A 13,309-nucleotide genomic window follows, 5' to 3' on the forward strand; every position below is an offset into this window, starting at 1 on the left:
ACAAAAAAAAAAAAAAAAAAAAAGTATGCAAAAACTAGATTACATATAACCTTTGTATAGAAGTTTAAAAAAAAAAAAGGTCAAGCACATTAAATATTAAAACTGTTCTACTTGTTTATCATATTTAAAAGTTATACTCTTTTTTTCAACATTTACCTGGAGTCAGATCTCAAGACTTCTCTCCGTTCTTCTCCCATCTTGAACATTTACTTCAAGTCCTCAGCCTGGTTTTCTTTTAGTATCAGAAGTAAAAGTAACATAACCACGCAGTCCCAAGCCTCTTGGTCCCCTCTTCCCATAGAAGTTACAATATCAGACACAAAATATCCTAAGAGAGAGTTTTTTTTAATTATGATAAACAGTTGAAATGTGAGTATATTTATAGCTTATATTTGGAAGATCAAATGCTATGTATTATTTTAATTAAATAATTAAAAATTTTTTGCAATTTATTTTGTCAATAGTTTTTTTCAATATATGGTACATAATTAATGTTATGGAGGGATAGAGGCATGTATATTTCAGACGCATGTATTGCAGAGCAACACACAAGCTAATACAAAATTATTTCAGTAAAGTTTTGATAGGTTATTATTCTTTTAAAATTAAAATCTCTTTCCTTTTGTTCCATTTTGGTGTACCAAAGAAGAATATTTATCATGTCTTATATTCCAACAATGCAGCAAGAAGAATTATAGAAAATTTTTGTAGAAATTCTATTATATCCTGTTTTCCTTAAGATTATGTCAATATTCAATAAGATGTTACTTTGCCATCAGATGATAGCAAAGTCTCTTTGCTAATGTACCAGGGTTCTTTCAGACCCTCATATACAATATGCACCCTGATTTCAAGTATCATAAGAAATTTCATATCAGAGTATTTGAATAATTCTTTACTTTTTCTCCCCTCACCCTTCCACCACTTAAAGTAAAATCTATATTTTACTTTTTGTTTCAATATTTTTTTTTTTACTAATCAAAACAAGTCAAGTAACATTTTCCAAAGATTCATCCCCAATTCACTCCATAACACATGATCTTTGGTGCTGACTACTGACTCTAATTAGACCTTTTGATTTTCAGGGTATATGGTCACCTGATTTTGTTAATCTGTGGCCACCTTGTTGGTTCTTTTAGGCATTAACACAAGTGACTTTTTTGCCCTCCCTATTCAATCCAGTTTTTAATGTTCCTTCCTTTCCTTTAATGTTTTCTTTCCATGTAAGAGATTTTTTCCAGGACAGAAAATTTGGTGTAAATTTCTGAAACCTGTTTCTTCACATGTATATGTAGTATGCATCAAAGATTTTGTGTGTTTGAATTCTTGTTCTTCATGGTTATGTTATTTTCGTATGAATGTTCTCATTCATTACCAAAAGACATCTGAGCTGGGGCTTTTGATTGATATCCATTCAGTTACCTAACTGGTATTTCTTGAGCACATATTATGTTTCTGGGACTATGCTTATTTGGGGCTAGACATTAGTAAACTATAATAATTTGCATGTCCGGAAATAATAATAGTTTTCATGCCTGTATGTTTTGTACATATCTTCCCATTGAAAAGCTTATGATCTTTTCATGTTCTCGAATTTTAATATGTTCTTTTCACTGAAATGGAACTACAAAAAAATTTTCCAAAAAATACAGATGAATTAAATTCAGCTATTAACATATAAGTGCTTTCATGTATTGTTGCCATCAGTGCAAAGAACATGTGCCCGAGACATTTTTATGTTTCAACTCATTCAAATCAGAATTGCTTTCCTATGAAGTATTTATGAGCTTAGAAAGTTTATTAAATGTCTTTAAAAGCTTAATTCTGTTTCTTTCATACTAAATGATCCTGAAATCGAATGTGTTTATTTTGTAAATATGGAAGCAACAGTAAGGCTATGGTCATTTTACTTTCTTATTTACTGTATCAGATGCAAACCTTTTTTTTGTAACTTAGCCAAGACTATTCCTAAAATTGTTAATAAAGATAAAACATCTAGTTCAATGACTTCTTTGGATTTTAAGAAGTAATTTTGCTTCTTTGACTAGGAATGTAGCTCAGTGGTAGAGTATGCCAAATATGCACAAAGCCCTGGATTTCACCCCTAGGACTGGTACTCCCCCAAAAGTAATTTTGCTTTTTAAAGTCAAAGTTACATGTGTTATCAATCAGTAGATTTTTTTATTAAAACAACCTGAAAAAATATTAATTTTCCTTATGTCTCAAAAGTAAAACCAGTACTTTATGTAGAATCCATTCTTTTAAACCTAGGTAATTCCTGAGATCTTTTTAAAAAGCAAGTTGTCTCAACTCATGAAAATGCAGATTCCATGTTAGAGTCAATCAGCATTCTCTCCAGCATGTCTTTCTCTCTGCTTCTAATAAAGTGATTGTGTTTTTTTATTTTTAGTATTACATTACTTCATTTTAAAAAAATATACTGGAACACTGAAGGAAAGATTTACCCTTTTTAAAGACAAATTGCTTTTGGGGGGTGTCTAAATGGAGATAAACTTGGTTGCTTAAAGGTAAACCAATAATTAGTATATCCTATAGTTACACACTATTTTTGTTACAGAGAAATAAGATCAGTAAAAGCAAACACATGTCAAAACTCTAAAAACACAGCACTGGGAAATGGTTTTAAATCTCCCTCACACCAATACTGGGGATTGAACCCAGGGGCACTCAACCATTGAGCCTTTTTCCTAGCTCTTTTTATTTTTTTATTTTGAGACAGAATTTCACTAAGTTACTTAGGGCCTCTAAATTACTGAGGCTGGCTTTGAGCTCACTATCCTACCTCAACCTCCCGAATCGCTGGGATTATAGACGTGCACCACTGCACCCAGCAAATGGTTTTGAACATGTCCAATTAAAAGCTGTTGAAGATTCTCTTGTCCTTCCTTTAAGCATTTCTTACCTTTTCTATCCTTAATACTTTTGGTAAATATTTGTCATATTTTCCTTGTATCACATAAAAAAAACTGAACTAAACTCTGAAAGTCTTGCATTTCTAAAAGTTTAACTTCTACTCATTTAACAATAATAATTTAAAATTTTTTAGGAGAATGATCTTTTGCAAGTCAGCTATTTAAATAACTGCAAAAGGATTACAAAAATTAAACTTTCTAAGACCTAAAAGTATTTCATTAAGGATTCAATTCTGATATAAGATATTACTACATTTTTTATATATGCATGTTATCTGAAATGTCACATACAACTCCATTTTCATCACCTTACCACCTTTTTTCTTCTTTCTGTTGTTTTTGATAGCCAGGTTTCCCTTATCCATCCCCTCATCATCACTCCGGTCTGATCTCCTCTCCGATCAACTTTGAGCACATCTATCACATGACTGTTAATTCTGCTGAAAAATTTCTCTCTCCTGATTCCATAAACCCTGAATATTCCCCGTCTCTACGCTCTGTCCCTGGTACACCAAGCTTTATGACTCTAAGGGTATGAACAGCTGAGTCAGGTGTTAACTTGTACTAACCATGTATGGATTTCCTATTGCCTGGCCTAATAAATAGCATTGCCAATATGAAATGGTTTCCTTTGGCCTATTTCTCTTCTGCCAAATTTCTCTTACTTTTTTTTTCCTCCTCTATTGATCTTACTCTTCTTTTTCCTCCTATTCTGTTTTGTTTCTTCTGAAGACAAAGATGGAGGAACAGGGAGGGTTTCATTTTATTTTTGAAATTATATTGGAGCTTTATCTATATTTATTAGAATTTCTTATTGTAGGTATTTTCTATTATAGATACCACTATAAAAAAGTAGCCTTGGGGCTGGAGTTGTGGCTCAGCGGTAAAACGCTCACAAGCAAGGCACTGGGTTCCATCCTCTGCGCCTCATAAAAATAAATAAATAAAATACAGGTATTTTTTTTTAAGTAGCTAAGTGTACCTTCATTCTTTTCAAACAAACAGAAAAAGGTGTCCTTAATTTTTGAAGGAGCTGTAGCTCATTCTCCTGAAACCAGTTCAATTTGGAGAAATTTTTTATATTTGATGAATTAAAGTCTCAACAGAGCCAGTCTACAGATTTCTATCTATAATAAAATTCATTTTGAAAGGCTTAAAAATCTCCAAAGGAAAAATATAATATTATTAATAAGTAACAGGAAAAAAATCCAAAAATTAAAGAAATTTTTATACAACTTTAAGTTGCTGATATGCATTTAATTCTAACCAGGATCCAAGGTAAGAAAAGCTAACCAAAGAGAGAGAATAGAAAAGAAAAGGATACTGTTCTCCATCCCTTCAATTCAGCCCTATGTCTTTGTTACCAGTGACTTTGCAGTGAGATGGAAAGTGGCTGTTAAACTTAATGTCTGTATTTTTATCAAGTAAAATATGCTTGTACTGACTTCAAGTGAAGTTAATTTTACAGATAATAAAATATTTGGATTGTGTCATGCAAATTCATTTCCCATAATGTCGCTAGCTTAGAAAAACCATAGCATTGACTTTTTTAATTTGTATATATAGTAATCTTCCAATAAGAAAATTAACTATAGGGTGAAAAGTATAATTTTTGTTTGTATTATAAAATTATTCAAAGTTACGTATTAATGTCATTGACATTAAATTATAATGTCATTTAAGTGCCATTTGATAAAATTAGCCATAATAAAATAAGCCTTGATTTGCTTGTTAACAGGTTTCAGGAAGTGGATTCCAGTGGAATGCTATATAAATTAATCAAAAACTTCTTATACTAAGTTAGTTTTCTTTGCGTAGAACACTGTACCATCAGTTTTACCCTGATCTTAAACATGTTTGTAACTAAAAGACAAAGGTTTCTTGTCATTTCCTAGTGAAGTTTATTTAATTTTAATTGACTGAATGATAAGATGGGTTTTTTTTTTGACAAAACATTTTTTATGTGTATCATTCCTTTGTAATTTAAACATTTTGTGTTATTAAGTGGCTAATGGATTTCATAAACTTAATCTTCACCATTTTTCTAGGTTAGGCTTATTTTATAGCAAAGGACACCAGTGTGTCTCGATTCATAGAGAAGACAAATAACAAAATGCACAGCTGGGTACTGATATTCCCATCTCTTTTGAGCTTTACTTGGCTGCCTTTTGTACATGTTGTTTGCATCTTACAGGGCTGCTCTTTCCTGTATGTGTGAATGTTGAATTGCTAGCATTGACTGTTTCGGTTTTATATATTTTATTTCTTGGATTTGAAAAAAGGTAAAGCATTTGCTTTAAATAAATAGCACACTAAGAATTACATGGACTTTGCAAATTCAGTATGTGAAACAAAATGACAGTGGTTGAATTTGGGGCCAACTAGCCAGCCATACAAGAACTATGTATATTTCTTCAAAAATATATGATTTAGAGTTTATCAAGTGGTATTAGTTCTTGTTTTTCTGACTGCCAGCCTTGGCCCTAATGCAGTTGTTTTGCCATAACCTTCTCTCAGGTTTTTCAGGTGCTGATAGGAAAGCTCAGTACTACATACTCATTCAGAGCCATAGCCTCTCTTTAGAGTCCCACAACTACATGGTAACTGGAAATTCAGGTTCCAGTTTTAGACTTTTACTATAACCAAAAATGTTTTTTTTTTTTTTTTTAGCTACATCACTACATTTCTTCATTACTTCTTTATTAAACTCAAAAGGCTTAAGTACTTATGCTCATTTCATTACATTCTATGTTGAATTATTTCACCTATGCCATATTACAGCATAGAAGACAACCATCTTTTGCTAAGTGTTAGCATATAAATCAGATTATTTGAAGAACTGCCAAAAACTGTTATTCTGTCTGAATGTTACAAATAAAATGTACTTTGTATCTTTAAAGCTCATACACACCTGCACCCACATATGCTTATAATATCAAACCACTGTTTAACTAGAGCACTATGTGTTCTGCAGAAAGAATCGTAATTTGAAATTTATGAATTATACTAGCCAAATTAATCATAGTACTTGTAGTAGAATATTGGGATTGCAGATATAATCCATTTGTTTATTCAGTAAATCTTTTCAGTACCTGTTTTAAGTGCTGAAGTTAAATGTGGTCATAATTGTAGTCAGTATAAGAAATGACAAGATGGCTAGAGGAATGATGCTACAAACAGCCATGATCTGCAGGCTTCCTAAACAACCAGGGCAAATTGGACAATCACCCCAATCAAGGTGAAGTCCCCAAGTGGGGGCATTTTTAATTAGGGGATGCCTTCCAGCAGTGTTGTCTTTGTTTTCTGTTTAAAGGGCAGGTGTGAGAAGGTTCAATGAAATAGGTTAAATGCAATTTAAGCAATTAGGCCTTTTGATGAAACTTTTAAAGTAACCAGATAAGATAGGTTTCTGTTAGGTAACATACCATAAACAGTGTACAATTCTCTGATGTATTTTCTTCTTTAAGCTACCAAAAGAAGTGATATTTCCTGAGCCCTACATGATTAAAGAAGATTTATTGGATTTGAAATTATAAAATGAGGCAATGATAACATTTTAAAATATAATAGTTAGTTTTGTGTTCTGCATTTGGAGGGGGAAAAAAAACACAATATAGTACAGTCAGCTTTTCCAAAAAATTTCATTGGCCAGAAACACCAAATTGTTAAATAGTATCTGGTGAGTTCACAGGAGACTTTTTTGGTCTCTTAGGATTTCATTATTAGCAATACCTTTCAAGTCCATGAATGTTACCTTTATAATCAGGAAAAAGCAAATGTTTTTAATGAACTAATTAGTTAGTATTTAGAGAGCTACCAGTTAATAAATGTATTTTCCAATCACTTTTTGTTAATGTTAGTGACTGTGATTATTGTGTTAAGTTCTGAGTGTAGAATTGATAAAGGAGCACCAGAAATAAAGTGAACCTGTAACAGCACATGAAGAGAGCCATCTCCTTTCAGAGGAAAGTAGTACATCTGATTCCGTTAGATTAATTAGCTTCACTTAACAAATTGATCCTTTGGTAAAGTTACAGAATTTGAATTTTTTACTACTTTTTAATGTTGAATTTTTTATTGCATTTTAGAGTTGTAATCTTACCTAATGTGTATAAAATTTGTGATTGCCCCCTTCCAGCAGAATCACTATTTTGATATAACTAAAGGGTAGCTTAATAGTGATACTGCAGATGGCCATTTAAAGTTACTAGTAAAGCAGAGGGAGGAACAGCACATATTGGAACTGGGCCTTGGAGGGGCTTTCCGTTGACTAGTAAAATTACTGTAATCCTCAGAAAATCCCCATGATACAGGTATGAACCCCAGTATGGTCAAGGAAACTGAGGCTCAGGGTTGAGTCACCCTGAAGTCTGCCATCAGTAGGCTGTAGAGTGCAGATGTGAGCAGTCTGTTTCATCCCTGACCTGTGCTCATTAACTACCAAGCTGCCTGTCTTAACTTGTTGCGATCAGCCAGTGAAGAGAAAGGGAAATCTACTGAAAGAAGACTAGATGATTTTCTTTATATAAATATATATATACACACATACATATTTCTGTTTGCCAATTATAAGAAATCTAGGGGCTGTAGTTGTGGCAGCAGTAGAGCACTCACCTGGCACGGGCGAGGCCCTGGGTTTGATCCTCAGCACCACGTAAAAATAAAATAATGGTATTGTGTCCAACTACAACTAAAACAAAAATATTTTTTTAAAAAAAGAAAAGAAATCTAGACTCTTTGCATCAAAAATGCTTGCAGGAGTTGAGACTATGTCCACAAATAGAGAAGGCATTATGAATGGTAAAAGAGATATGGTGTAACATGGTAGATATAGTCTACCTATTCTAGGATTTGTGAAGGATATTGAAATATTTTCCCATCTTCTGGCCTTTGGTCAGCCCCAGCATTCTTTCCTTCTAGTTTGAAAGGGTTGGGGCCAACAGGGAGTTATTCACACTGACATTCCATAGCTACAGAGTCTCACCAGGTTGTTATATTATCATTCATCAATCTTTCTTTCTTTCTTTCATCATCTTTCTGACTCAGAGAATAGAGGTGACTTGGAGTGTGAACATGTGAATGGCACATTCAGTCTCAGGTTAACAGAGCATTTTGAAGCTGGGGTTGTAGGTCAGTAGTAGAGCGCTTGCCTAGCATGTGTGAGGCACTGGGTTTGATCCTCAGCACCACATAAATATAAATAAATAAAATAAAGGTTAAAAAATATAGAGCATTTTCTTGACAAAATTGTAATTTTAATTGATTTCCTCCAAATGGATTTATTTATTTGGTGTTCCTAAGCAAATAAAAATCTCTTTATCTGCAAATGTCCATGTAATTCTATACTTCACTGTCATGTTTAACCATATAACATTTACTTACCATTTTCACAACCCAAAAAATTATTTATTAATAAGTATTTCAGTATGCATAAGTACTTTTACCTGATTGGGATGAAATTTATGTCATATTATATTTAATTACTTTTGTGGGTGGGAGGGATTATGGAATCTGCTGTATCTTACTCTGTATTATTCTGGTCAAGATATTTTTATTTCTTGATAACTATATTGAAAAGTATACATTTCTGCAGAAAATGTTTCTTTCTGGCTGAAGAATATACCTTTGTTTTATTTTCAGAACCCTCGTCCTCAGGAAAGCCGAACAGTATTCAGTGGCTCAGTCAGTATTCCATCAATCACCAAATCCCGCCCTGAGCCAGGTCGGTCCATGAGTGCTAGCAGCGGCCTGTCAGCAAGTAAGTGGATCAGGCTATGGGCAAATGCTCTATGGCCAGGTAGCTTTTGGGCTGCCTCCTGTCCTATCATTACCACAAGTGACATGCTCTCACTTTCTCATGCCCAGTGTGTTCTACAGTTGTAACAATGTCTCAGATCCTGAGACATTACTTAATGCTTAGTAGGCACAAATGCAGTTGTTAAAAAAAAATAGTCCTGGAGTCCTTCTAGAATGTGCAGGCCATCTGGGAGACAGACAAATAGGACTACAAATTACGGTGGTAACTCTGCAGAAAATAAAAGGCACAGTAATAGAGAGTAACAAGGTATAGCTATCAGGGAGGAATTCATACTTAGGATAATTAGGAAAAATCACATCACTTGCTAAAGCTGGGTCATGTTTAAGTAATGTTAATTACTGAAAAAAAAGGCCAGTGCAGCTATATGGTAGTATGGGGAGTGACAAAAATAGAGGGGGAGAGAAATGGACAAATGCCAGATTGGCAGCCTTGGAGACTGTGGTAAGAAATGTTTTATCTTAACTTACAAAATGAAATGGGAAGCCTTTGGAGAATTATAAGTATGGAAGAAACTTCATGTAGTTTACATTTCTAACAGTGACTCTGATTACCAAGAGGAGAAGAGATTCAAAGCAGGCAAGAGTGGAAACCAGCAACCAGATAGCAGGTTCTTAGAGTGGTCCACATGGAATCTGAGCAATTTTAGAGTACTGCTGTTTTAGAGAACAGAGAATGAAGAGAAGGAAATGAATTTTCCAGACACATTTTCAGAGGTAGAAGCAATAAGACTTGATGATGATTAAGTTGTGAGAAAGTAAAGGAGAAATAATAGTAAAGATGGCCCCCAGATTCCTGCGGTAGCCATAGGATGATACCAGTGACTCCCACTAGCAAGGTTTGAAGGGGGCTGGGTCAGGATGTACAAAGATCACTGCATAGGGAAAAGATGAGTATGTTTTATTAACTAAATGAAGTCTGGAAATAGATTAAAGAAACATCTTTAAGATACCAATTCTTGTTAACCTGGTAGGGTAAGAATCATGTACAACCTAGTACTTTCTTTCAAGTGGCTCACAGTTTTTCTTATCAGTCTTTGTGTATGGGGGTGGTACTGGGGACTGAATCCTGGGATGCTCTACTACTGAGTTACATCCCCAGCCCTTTTTTGGTTTTTATTTTGAGAAAAGATCTCACTGGGTTGCAGAGACCAGCCTTGAACTTGCAATTCTTTTGCCTTAGTCTCCTGTGTTGCTGAGATTATGGGCATAAGCCACCATGTTAAGCTAGTTTGTCTTTTTTCCACTCTACCCTGACCTGCAGCATCTCTCTTCTATACCTTTATACAGAATCCTGAGCTAAGGGAACATAAAGAGAAAGAAATCTGTCTCCATGGTGGACTTAAGTTCACCTATTATTCAAAAACAACTTTTTGATGGATGAGGAAAGGAAATTGTAACTAAGAAAAAATGTCATCTGTCTGAGCAAAAGTATACAAGGATGCTAACTACTGCTCACATTAGAACAGGAGGAGTGTACAGATCATTGTGCTCTTTAGTAGTTTCTGGGCCTAAGCAGTAAGGTTATGGACTGTGAAATGATCACTGTAGCTTCTGGTTTGGGGAAGATCAGTCTTGGCCCTGGGGTTGCTAGCCTTTAACTTTTTTTTTAGTTGTACAGAATTCCTGTATTTTGTTTGTTTATTTTTATGCGGTGCTGAGGATCGAACCCAGGGCCTCGCACGTGCTAGGCGAGTGCTCTACTGCTGAGCCACACCCCAGCCCAGAGAGCCTGTAACTTTCTCAGATGTGCACTCACCCAATAGCATTGCATTGGCTTAGAGGGCAGCCTGAGAAATCTCCCTTGTGTTACATTCCTGACAAGATCTGGGACACTACTCACAAACACACTAAGGGTTATATAGCAAAAATCATAAATATTCACACTATAACTATATAATAAATGTAGTCTTTGTAATAAAGCCTACAGTTAGCCACCAGTCAGTTCAGGTGAAGTTTTGCCATCACATGGGTTTGAATCAGACTTAACAAAAAAACTTTTGATGTTTCACTGCTTTTGAATTTGTGGTATTGCCTGTAAAGATAGGATTTATAACACAGAGATATCCTTAGAAGGCTTTAGTGAGGGTCCCACATCACTGTTGACAATATGCAAACTGCAGACTGGAGTTGGCCTTACATCCTGTCATTTTCTAATGCTTTAATCAAGCTCAGCCTTTTTTGTAATCCCTGTCCTAAATTATTTTTGGACATGGGAAGAAAGGTTATCTCGGGAATCTCAAAGGGGCATCTGCTATTTAGAGTACCTCCTGCTGGTTTCAGGAATAGCCCAGCTTGTATAAAACATTTCCAGGACAGCCAGCCCAGAGAGAGACAAGAAGATACAAGGGAATTCTGTTATTAATCTTAACAGGAAGCACAGGGTCTTCCACAGCCAAGCCCAGCAATGCTTCCTGAGGTGCAGCCAGACTTCAACAGTGGTTTCTACTGTGACTTATCCCAGACTCCCCAAGGATTAAGACGCACCCATCTGTGGCAGGCTCACAGAGGAGCCTCTTGGAGTTTCCCAGAGGTCATGCAGAATTTGGATGTCTCTCATTCCCAGGAAATTCAGGGCCAAGCCCCTGTCCCACCCCCAGAATTGTCATCAAACTCTAGCATAGAGGCCAGGACCATGATTTTCAGGCCCAGGCCCCTTTTGCTATTAAAACAACCTGGTTTGTTTGTTTGTTTGTTTCTTATTTAAGCTTAACAGTAAGTAAATGTAACCTTCCTTTGAAAAATTCACAAAGCTTAAAAGTAAAATAAATACATATAAATGACAGAGGTGGGCTGAAGTTCTCTCTTATGTAAGTGGTCACCAGGAAATAGAAGGCACCTGGCATGCATGGTGTTCTCCATGGAGTAAGCACCCACTTGTTCCCACAGATAGGATTTATTTTCTTTCTTACAAATGAAGAAAATTGAGACTCAGAAAAGGTAAAACAAGGGGCTAGGGTTGTGGCTCAGTGGTAGAGTGCTCACCTAGCACACGTGAGGCACTGGGTTCAAACCCAAGCAAGCACCACATAAAAATGAAATAAAGATATTATGTCCACCTACAACTAAAAAATTAATATATAAAAAAAAGTAAAAACTCACTTGAGGTCATACAGTTAGTGAAGAGAGCCATAAAATTCTCTAGCAGTTTGGATTTTCTATTTAGAATGACAAAAACAAGATTTTTTATATATTATAATTTTTGTTAAATTGAGCACTCAGCTAGGTATGGAATTGGAAGAAAAAAATTTAAAAATGCCTTCATTTAGGTTATACTCTGAGGAAATAAAAGATAAAACAAAAAACATCAAAAACTGAAGAGTACATTTCCAAAGAAGCAAACCACCAAATGAAAACCTGTGCCCTTGTAGTGACAAGGTGTCTAGGAGCTGGGTGAAAAGGAAAGCGTGTGAGGGAGTGAGAGTGAGTCAGTGGTTCCCAGTCTGAGATGTGGTCTTGGATCACCAGGGAAGCTTTTAAAAGTTTAATTAGAAGTTCTACTCAGTTTAATTGATCTGGGACAGGACCCAGACATGCATATTTTTAAAGTGCCATAATATAACCTACAGTTTACAATCAGTGTTGGTGGCCCCTGCAAGAAGTCAGTTATATCAAGAAATGCGAGCCTGTCTCCGAAGTCCCCACCAAAGGGCTTAGGAGGGAAGCAGGAAAGGAGGAGGCCTGAGGGGAGTTGGCAAGGAGAGTGCACCAAGCAGGCTCTGTTCCATGGACTCTTCTGAAGTTTGGTGGTCATTAAATAACTGTTTTAAATGGTCACTCATTGGCAGTTTTAATGAATTTTTAATCTGAAAATAGATGTTAAATCAGCAAAAAGCTCAGTCACAATCTATATCTTACATTTGCACTAAAACTTCAGTAGTCTTTTTTTGACCAATGGTTCTAATAGTGAAGCTCAGCAAGATAAAACATTTTTAAGCAAAAACTACAGAATACAGAGAATGTTAAGAGCTTTAGATATAACAATAATCCCCAAATTTCTAAAGATTGTTTTCTTGTCTTCCCTTCCTGTGAATGCAGTTTGTCTTCATTACATACCCCAACTCCAAGATCAAAATAGAGTATAATTTTGAAGAAACTCAACCTCATTTTGATATCTCAGACATGCTGCCCTACTTTTATGTTTCTGTTTGGTTTGTTTTTTTAAAAAATGAGAGTTCTTGATGGGCATGTTAGTGTATGCCTATATTCCCAGCAGCTTGGGAGGCTGAGGCATGAGGATCACAAGTTCAAAGCCAGCCTTATCAACAGTAACGTTTTTCCGGAATGGTGTCCTACAGGGTCATCTGCACAGAATGGCAGCGCATTGAAGAGGGAATTCTCTGGAGGAAGCTACAATTCAAAGCGGCAGCCCATGCCTTCCCCGTCAGAGGGCTCTTTGTCTTCTGGAGGTATGGACCAAGGAAGCGATGCCCCAGCAAGGGATTATGACGGAGAGGTGAGTGGAACATGAGTGTATGCTACACCTAGAGATGGGAGTTGGGACCATTGTGTATCAAAGAACGAGTGCATGTACCCAATTAATCCTACCACTTTGAGCCTGG

The 13,309-nt window shown here is 35.6% G+C and overlaps 1 protein-coding gene across 14 annotated transcripts in view; it reads left to right on the plus strand.

Moving 5' to 3' along the window:
• Window positions 1-13,309, plus strand: part of Cdc42bpa (CDC42 binding protein kinase alpha) — a 309,215-nt gene that overhangs the window by 291,237 nt on the left and 4,669 nt on the right. For 8 of the 14 annotated variants that reach the window (XM_048809282.1, XM_048809272.1, XM_048809273.1 and 5 more), the window contains 3 exons: window positions 3,280-3,465; window positions 8,574-8,691; window positions 13,046-13,203. In XM_048809282.1, the coding sequence (XP_048665239.1) occupies window positions 3,280-3,465; window positions 8,574-8,691; window positions 13,046-13,203 (462 nt within the window). The remainder of the gene's footprint in view (window positions 1-3,279; window positions 3,466-8,573; window positions 8,692-13,045; window positions 13,204-13,309) is intronic. The other 6 variants (XM_048809276.1, XM_048809277.1, XM_048809278.1 and 3 more) reach the window with 1 other exon arrangement.

The sequence above is a fragment of the Marmota marmota genome, unplaced genomic scaffold (assembly GCF_001458135.2).
Source record: "Marmota marmota marmota unplaced genomic scaffold, marMar, whole genome shotgun sequence".
NCBI classification, from domain to species: domain Eukaryota; kingdom Metazoa; phylum Chordata; class Mammalia; order Rodentia; family Sciuridae; genus Marmota; species Marmota marmota.